The sequence below is a fragment of the Xenopus tropicalis genome, chromosome 2, assembly GCF_000004195.4.
Source record: "Xenopus tropicalis strain Nigerian chromosome 2, UCB_Xtro_10.0, whole genome shotgun sequence".
NCBI lineage: Eukaryota > Metazoa > Chordata > Amphibia > Anura > Pipidae > Xenopus > Xenopus tropicalis.
The window spans coordinates 81,391,301-81,400,577 of NC_030678.2; the positions used below are offsets into that span (position 1 = coordinate 81,391,301).

The 9,277-nt window shown below is 37.2% G+C and overlaps 1 protein-coding gene across 2 annotated transcripts in view; it reads right to left on the minus strand.

Annotated features, from left to right (window-relative positions):
- The window catches only part of LOC100485272 (angiopoietin-2), a 29,236-nt gene extending 20,662 nt beyond the window's left edge, over window positions 1-8,574 (minus strand). For both annotated transcript variants that reach the window (XM_004911568.4, XM_002936215.5), the window contains exon 1: window positions 8,066-8,574. In XM_004911568.4, the coding sequence (XP_004911625.2) occupies window positions 8,066-8,374 (309 nt within the window). In that variant the 5' untranslated portion in view covers window positions 8,375-8,574. The remainder of the gene's footprint in view (window positions 1-8,065) is intronic.
- Window positions 8,575-9,277: the final 703 nt, after the last annotated feature.

Consider the following 9,277-nt stretch of genomic DNA (forward strand, 5'->3'; position numbering starts at 1 on the left):
TGTTTTTTTGGAGGTGGATATGTTGTTTTTTCAAGTTTTAATTAATGCTCACTTATTATATAGATAATAGTTTATGCCCATCTTAAAAGCACTATGGTTGTTCTTGTAATATGAATAAAAACATATTTTTTTAGAAATAGTTTTTTATTATATAGATGGGCAATAGTACATTTCAAAGACAGTATCAAATACCAATTAGTGTTTCTGTCCAGCTATTCTGTGTGCACGGATTACCTGAATACTAGTCTGCATTAAGTAGTTTACATTGTTAATATACACTACAGTATTACATATTGAATTCTCTTGCTAAGAAAACTTACCAAAAATAGGCAACACATCAAAAGTCATTTAAAGCTGTTCTCCCCAGCTTACAAAAAGCAAAAGATTTATATTTTCTAAATATTGTGCTTTCCAAAAAAAAAGACAAATGCCTATAAAATCTGACACACCTCTACTGTAACAGAATTATCTGCTAATTTTCTACACATCTGTTGTGTATAAATGGCAATCCCAGACGCAAGTTTGTTTTCCGTAGCCACAAATGACAGGCAGATTTCTGTAATTACTTTGAATGATGGGATTCTAAAGTCCCCAAGCACATTTCACATGATTTATCATTAGCAAGAGTCTGTTTAGTCAGTGGAATAGTTCTGCAGATCATAGTTGAACCATTTGGGGTTATACAGAACATCTCTCTTTTATGCTAAGAATGTTACTGTTGTGGTGACAGTGGGAAATGCACATAATATAATGTCTTTTGTAGTTCCAGCCTCTTGGGTAACTAACAAAATGTTTGGCTAATAAATATAAAACATCTTTGAGTTAGAGCAGATACCTTATTACTTCTTTACCTTTTTTAGATCAAACAAACCCTCGTTTTGGATTTTGTAATCATGTATAAGTTATATAAAGAAAATAAAATGGACCAACAGCTCTTTACAGCAATAAGGATACCTTGTTTAGTAAAAACCATGTAAAAATATTGGACGTCTTTTAGGATAGAATAAGGGTACCGGCTGAGGGTAGTTAATGTGCTACATCAGTTATAGATCCCAGAAATGATGCTTTCTAGCTATCAATGTGTGGTTTTCTCAGGTTTGTTTACTGTCTGAGTTTGTCGAACCTGACTAATGTTAAATAAGAACATAAGCCCATAGAAAGTCGTCAAGGAACACGTGTGTGTTATGGTCTCCTTACGTACTCATCTCTGACTACTCGGTTGGCCTTGACTCATATTAGTAGGGCATGTGCCCCAAAGTCTAGCCCTCCAATAAGGGGAGCAAGATTTTACTATGTTACAAGCCAGCTATGAAATGAACTTGATGAAATTGTACACAGCTTCTTTTAGGAACCCCCATATTGTTTAAATGAAAAGTATAACATACATACATTTTTGTTACAGTTTTAAAACATAAATTTATATAGCTGTGTCCATATTTTGTAGTAGTGCTGGATGAATAGGCAACAATTTCATTATGCTTTTTAGTCATGTGAGGTCATTTTTCTTTTGTACTACAAACTTTGCAACTGTTTCAGCACCAAAGTCTCAAGTAAGGCACTGACTTCATTGCAGTGACACCACTGACTTTGTTGCCTTCGAGATCTGCAGTCCTTACAATACCACCCCTCCTCCCAGAGGGGCCACTGGACCTACACAAGCAGGCTTCTGGGTGAATATCTGGTAGAAGGTTTTTTTCCAAGCCTGGAGCATGAACATAAGAATGCTTGACTCTTCAGGACAAAAGCTCTTAAGTTAAAATACTGCAATAATTCTGGTAGCTCCTTTCCTGGTTTTCTGGTAAAGATGAAGACAAAATAAAGTCTGATCCCCAATGATTTACAAAGTGACCCATGGTGGGAAGTAATTACCAGGCACAAGTCTTGTAAATAGAGAAATGTGTTAAAAAAAAGTTGGAGTTCAACACTTGCTGAGAATTTGTGAAGGGAAATAAAATGTGCCATTTACCAGGCACAAGTCTTGTAAATAGAGAAATGTGTTAAACAAAAGTTGGAGTTCAACACCTGGTGAGAATTTGTGAAGAGAAATAAAATGTACCATTTTACTAAAGTGTTCAATGACTGTATTATTTTGGAGAGTGGCACATCCACAATTAATTTCCTATTTGTATCTACAGGCACATGGCAAGGAATGTGGAGTTAGAGGAGGCACCAAAGTATTTATTTCCTCCTTAATGGAAGGCAACACAACAGACTGAAACCAAACTGAAAGTATTTTTCAAATTCTAGGCTGACTAGTTTGTCTAGTTGTCCTAGTAATAGGTAGACCTGGCAGAGTATCATCAGGAGCAGATGAGTGAGCAGCCTTAATTCTGTAATAACAACAGACAAGGTAAGTGTAATTCACTAGTAGGGCACATGTTTATTATGATCAGTGATCAATGTAAGTGATCATGGAAATATGTGGTTGATATATATGGCTGAGGTCTGAAAGAGGAGAGGACACAGTTATATTTTGTCCTATTTTTGCATTCATCTCTATTCCCAGTCTAGACTTCCTGCATGATATTTGTCCCCCTATGCCAGACCTATCATTCTCCAATCTCAGCAAACTTATTGTGCCGCAAGCCGCTTGCCCTTCTTTCAGTCTCAATGGAAGTAATCTATACTAACATGTGTAATAAGAGTGGTAGCTGATTTTATTCAGTGTAGCTTCAGTGCTTCAAAAGGAGCACAATTCTGCATCAACTTCTGTTCATCTTAGCTCACCTCTGGATCCCCTTTTCCCATTCAGGCACTAGCAGCCATGAGTAGCATTAGATTACATCTTTTCTGTAAACTACACTTTATATTCCAGAGGAGGCGGTATTTCTTTTAGTTATAAACAGTATGCTTTGATGCCAGAATGCACAATTTCTAAGGATATAGTTTACAAGGTGGTGCATTAGAAAGCCACCAACATGTAGATTATAGAGATGTAACAGCAACTAAGAGCCTGAATTTACTAGAGTAATTTATATCTGTATAAAGCTGACTTACAGAAGTACTATTGCAAAACCAAACAATTATAGAAAATGCATTCTAATATTTACAGTTAGTAAGCCTCTTCTTAAAATTAAACATTCAATTCCAAAATATACCCTAAGTCCCTAAGGCTTGTGGCCTCTGCCTGCTCTGCAAAAACAATGGGAATCATTTACACTTGCACAAGTGCAGTTTGCAAAGTGCCATTTCAAGTGCAACTTGCCATGTTTTTTTACACACAATGTGGCGCACAATGTGGTGTGATGCATCGTATGCAGTCGTGGCTGATGCTTTAAAACATGTACAGCTGAGCCTGCAACACAAATTGGATTCTGGTTGCCATCAAGTCTAGACTGGGATTCACAGATTCTCAGTCCAGGCCTGGTTGCCATCATTTATGGCTTTTCGACATCAAAATGATATGTGTGCCTGATTTGTTAGCTGCAAATGTACTGCGCCAGTGACAGAGATTGCAGTGGGAACCCTGGAGCTACCACCACCTTTGTGATCCAATAGATGTACTGTACTGAATGAAAAACAGGAGTCAGGATGGACTAAGTGGTGTTGAACACAACACATGTAGAGACATGCAAGGAGCACATTTTGATACAAAAAACTTTTTTGTCACACAACAACTGTGGGGAAATGTGTGCAACTGCAGCTGCACTTGTAGCAATAAAAGATCCCTGATATATTTCTTGTTTTGGATTACTACATTACTCCATAACTTCCTAAACTTGAGTTTTCCTTTTTCATGGTACAGTCTTGGTTAACCATTCTGAATAGATGTTAGAAGTTCATTGTAGCCAAGATGAAAATTGCACAAAATTAGATTCTGATAGATTTCCTGTGTAGCATTCACAGTCCCACTTGGTATCTCCAAACATATCATCTCCTATTACAGTGTATACATAACTATGTTATCTCTTTTCCCTATTAATAATATTGGCATAAAGTAGCATTTTTAATGGCTGAGTCGGTAAAGCACCAGCCAAAGGGAAGTGCTTCTCTCATCTCTATAATGCCTATCTCTATAATGCCAGTGCCAGTGTATACATTAGGCTAGAAAATGCAGGTATGATAAAATAACCTTAATAAATAGAAAATCCAAAATTTAGAAATAGTACAGTATTTGATGCATTTTTTTAGTAATCTGTTGCATTTCTTTTCAGACCTCCAGACCTCCAGTCACTATACATAATGGGCCCGATTCACTAAAGTCCGAAATAAGGAGTGCTATTTATAGCATGCGTTAAAAATCTTATCAATTTTTATTTTTCGCTCGATTCACTAAAAGGACACTTGTCATAATTAAGAAGCGATGTTCTTGGCGTTATTTATCTTGCGACGACATATTTTCAAGCAACGTGCTGCGTAATATGTTGTGCGCTGCGTAATATATTGCTTGAAAATATGTCGTCGCAAGATAAATAACGCCAAGAACATCGCTTCTTAATTATGACAAGTGTCCTTTTAGTGATTCGAGCGAAAAATAAGAAGTGATAAGATTTTTAACGCATGCTATAAATAGCACTCCTTATTTCGGACTTTAGTGAATCGGGCCCAATATGTTTAAGATTGACAGGGTAGCAAATCCTTAATAAAAAATAACTTAATAGAGCATATTTTTGTCTTCTAACAGCATTTTCCAAGACTAAGCAGTGTACTGTTAACAGGCGTTAACTTGAAATATGCTTTAGTGACATTTATTTCAATGTACTGTTTAAGCAAAGGAAATGTTATTAGAAAGAGAATTTTTAAAAAAGCCTTATATTATAGAGCTATGAGAAAATAAGAATAATGCCATTGGGGTGGGCTAATTGAAAAGTTATGGATTTTGGTTTAAAGTGATACTGACATGAAAAAAATACTTTTCAAAATATAAATGTGCATGAAAAGTTCCATATAGGTCATGCCGAAAGTTTTTCACTGATAGGGCTGCTTTTGTAAGTAATGGTTACTTAACTTAATTGTTCCTAAAACCAACCTGACTGTCCCTGACTGTCACTTATAGTTTCTAATGCTAATGGACTACTGCTGCACAATTATGGTAGCCCCTTCATAGAGGAACAAAGGGGATCAGATGGATTAAAGCATTAATTTCAGGTGTCAGTATCTGTTTAAAGGCCAGAGCTATAAATCCAAGCTTGCAACTCCTCCTTTTGATCTTGTCAGTGAAAGATATTGGAACATTGCTAATGAGAGGTAGGACATGGAGAACATCCAAATTAATAAAAAATTAGGGTTAGGTTGAGAAGTGCTCTGTTCATGGAAGAAATACCTATTCCAGCTTTCTCTACCTTAGTATTTTCAACCTAAATATGGCCTTTTTGTGCATTTTTAAGTATTAAAATATGCATTGGATGTAGAACCCATATGCTGTTTAGGGCAAAAACCATATTTAGGTGCATTGTCAATGACTGTATATAGGGTTATAGGAAGAAAACAGACTAATGTAAATCTTACAACTTTGTGGGCGTCCCTGTCCCATAAACCCTTCTGTGGAAACTTTGCTGCTTGAGATCCACTATTTCTCACTTTGCCTTTTCTTTTGACTTTTGCACTTTAACTGTTTCCTTTCCACTTTATTGTACATTAACTTTCCCTTTACTAACATACCAAACACCAGTGATCTCATACATACACATCACCAAACATAGTCTGCTCCCTTCACTTTGCTCTCTGAACTATAAGAGTAACACATTTTTCTTTTGGAATCTGCTGCTCCCTGCATCCCTTGGCTATCACTGAAAGCTGTCTTTGCTTATCTCATAATTCCTCCCTGCTGCTCTCATAAATGAAGGCTTATACTTCATACTAACCCTCAGCCTAGAAACAGACAGACGTGTGCTATGGGAATCTTATGTTTCCTTGTGCTTCATGTCTGTTCCCTCTCCCACTAATCTGATCCTTTGAAGACCACTCTCTCTGCCTGTCCCATCTCTCATCATGTTGGTGTTATCTTAAAAAAACCTCCTTGAACATCTTTATTACATTACTTTTGTTGCTTGGCCCCTTCATGTCCTGTCATGTCATGTTCATAGTAACAAGAAGAGACTGCATGATCAGTGTGAAGCTGCTTAATTGAACAGAAAAGCTCACCATGTGGGATATTCTACTATATCTCAATGGGGACCACAAGCTGATGATACACTTAAAGGTCCTTACAAGACCACCTGTGGCAGCTATGGGAAATGTAATATGCAGTAGTCATCTGATAAAGTCTGTGGTCCAGATGTAAATACCCTTACTTGCAGGGTAGGAAGGTAATTCTCTCCAAACTATTCCAACAAATGTATTTTTGTAGGGAAACGTTCAGCTGAATTTGCAGCTATAGAGATAGTGCTAAAACATAACTGGGCACTTTCTAACCAATCATATCATGAGATATTGAATTATTAACTCTTGAGTATGGTGTCTCATTGACATACCCTATACTTAGGGGCACATTTACTAATCCACGAATCCGAATCATGAATGGGAAAAAATCGTGTTGGAAACGAAAATTTCGTAAGATCGCAAATATCATGAAAATGCTTACGAAAAAATCGTATTAGTCACGATAATATCGTATTGGCGATCCGAAAGTCGCAAAATTTTCGTACTGAACAATTGTAAACAGCGGTAAAACCTTTCCGATTATTTCGTGCAAACGTCCGAAAAAGTTGTGCGTCGTACGAAAAAGTCGTGCGCCGTACGAAAAAGTCGTGCGGACGCCTGAAAAAATCGGCGAAAATACACTCGGAGCGTTCGCATGACCAATCGAGCGTTCGTGCTTTTGTAAATGTGCCCCCTGGTCATCTGTGCTCACTTATCAAATGTACTACTACAATCACCAATAGAGCATTATCATAGCTTATTCACAGGTTTGCTTTGACTATCCTAGCTAAACTTGCTGCAGATGTTGCCTGAGTTTGGGTATTATGCCAACTGTAAATGGTACAAAGTCCTATGCATTAAGACAAATCTGTGGCCAGACATTCATTTTGCCTTTTGAGAGAAAATTATTAATTGCTGTTTAATTTCCAATTGTGTATAAAACTCAGGGTTTATTTATTTATGTGTGAGATGGAGGAATGTACATATATAATGCTGTAAATGTACTGTTATATTTGAAAATGAAAAAAATGTACAGTATGTGGAGTAAGCTAACAAATATAAATCAAGTACAAACAAGACCCACAGCATGTAATTATAAAAACAGTTTGTCTGAATGCATGTAGAGTAACCTAATACTGAGAGTAATGTTTATTATAGGGCAACAATATGGCCATGTGAATTTGTGTGATATTTAACAGTGCTGATGGCCTATTAAATCTATAAAGCTATACTATCTATTAAAAAGGTCAAGTCAAGGAATGAAAAGTGTTAGAACTGTCACAAATGTATATTAGCATAGGTGCAAAGTAGTACAATTACAGGTAATGCCCAAGTACACTGATTACAGCTTGTACTATTTCCTTGCCCACAGCACATATTTAAGGGTTATATGGATGCTCCAAGATGCTGCATAGACAGCCAAATGCTGTTAGCATTGTGAAACCAACCAAGTTTGGGGGTATTGTAGTGCCCCCCTTTTTACATATGGCAGCTGGAAGCTCCAGTACTTTTATGCTGTTAAGTTTATGCTTGTTTCATCTGTAAGTACACTATTTACACTGCATCACCATGATGTGTACATTGCATACTTACAGATGGAGGAAGCATAAACTTAACAGCATTACATAATTAGAGCTACCAGCTGCTATATGTAAAAACGGGAACACTGCAGTAAGCCCAAACATATACACATGCACCCAACAGACATCAGTACACATTCCTATATTGGTGCATACACACCTATATACTGTTGCTAAGATGTGCACTGCGTTAAGTTGAAACTTGCTTTGTCCTTGCATTTGTTACTGTGTACCCAATGTGACATGACATTAAGTCATTATCTAATTCTAAAAGTATATAACACTATTAAAGAGTAACCATTTAAACCAATTGAACACCTGTGCCATCAAAAAGAGCTATAAAGCTGTAATTATCGTCCACTTGCCCTATTATAGCCTGTATGTATGTACATACAGTATCTCACCTTTTGTAGCCATTGTGTGTTATTTTCAGTTATGCTCTCCAGATCCTGCAACTTCTTACTGGGCCATTGATTTTCTGCATGTGGAGGTGCATCCCTCTGCAGGGAGTTGGATACCTGAAAGTTAGACGGAGGTGAGGGACAGTTGTCTACCTCAGGGAGTAGAAAGGTGTAGCTGCAGGGCCCATGTTGGACCTTATGGTGATGCTTCTTAGGGTTTTCCATCTCTTTCAGGTAAGATGTCTTTGCTATGTGAGCCACTGTGAGAAAAATACAGCACTCAGCCAATAATAGAATCATACTTCTCTTCATGATTGTATTCTTTCCTTTGAAATGACCACGTGCTTTGCTTCTCTAACTCTTTTAGGTCAGCCGCTTTGGTTGGGTGATGAGAATGTCTTGTGCAGAGATCAGACATGCATTATGATGCCTGACTCACTGAGCTGCTCTGTGGATTCTCTCCCTCCCTGCCTCAGTTAGACAGCTCCTATATCTCTAACTAACGTTCTTCTAACAACTCCAGGAAGTTTTTCTTTGTAAGTAACCCCCTCTGGCCACAATCCCTCCTCTCCTCACCCTGTTTGCACATCTAAAGCCCGAACAGCTCCCATGCAAACTTTTATCCTTAACCCTTTCCATGCCAGGGGAAAGACAATGGCCAACACTGCAGATTCCATAGGAAGGCACATCTGGAAATCTTAGTATTAGCTGGAGCTTGAGATGTAGAGAGGCTGATCTACATTTTTATAATGAGATTTTACAATCTTACCTGTGCCAAAAATGTTTAATTCCCATATAATAGAAGTGTGTAAAGCAATATAACAAAACAGAAAATAAAAATGAATACTGGATGATATTTACTTGTATATTGTGAGTTTCAACCTCATTCTAGATATGCAATATCTCACATATAATATACAAACAGTTCACAACACAGAAACGGGTTTTCATATTCAAGTTGTAAGGCAAGAAGGACATAAGGGTATTCTTACCTGCTTGGAAAGTATTTCCATGAAACTGCCTATGTACTGCAGGTCATATAAATAAATGCCAGCATTATAAAATAATTTCCAGGGACTTTATGTTGCTGTACTTTTGCACTTTATGAGAACTGCTCTACTATATACCAGTTGCTTTATGGACAACTGCTCACTAACTAGGGTGTTATAAAAATGAGAGTGGTCTGATGTTTCAATCACAAGATCCATAAAATTC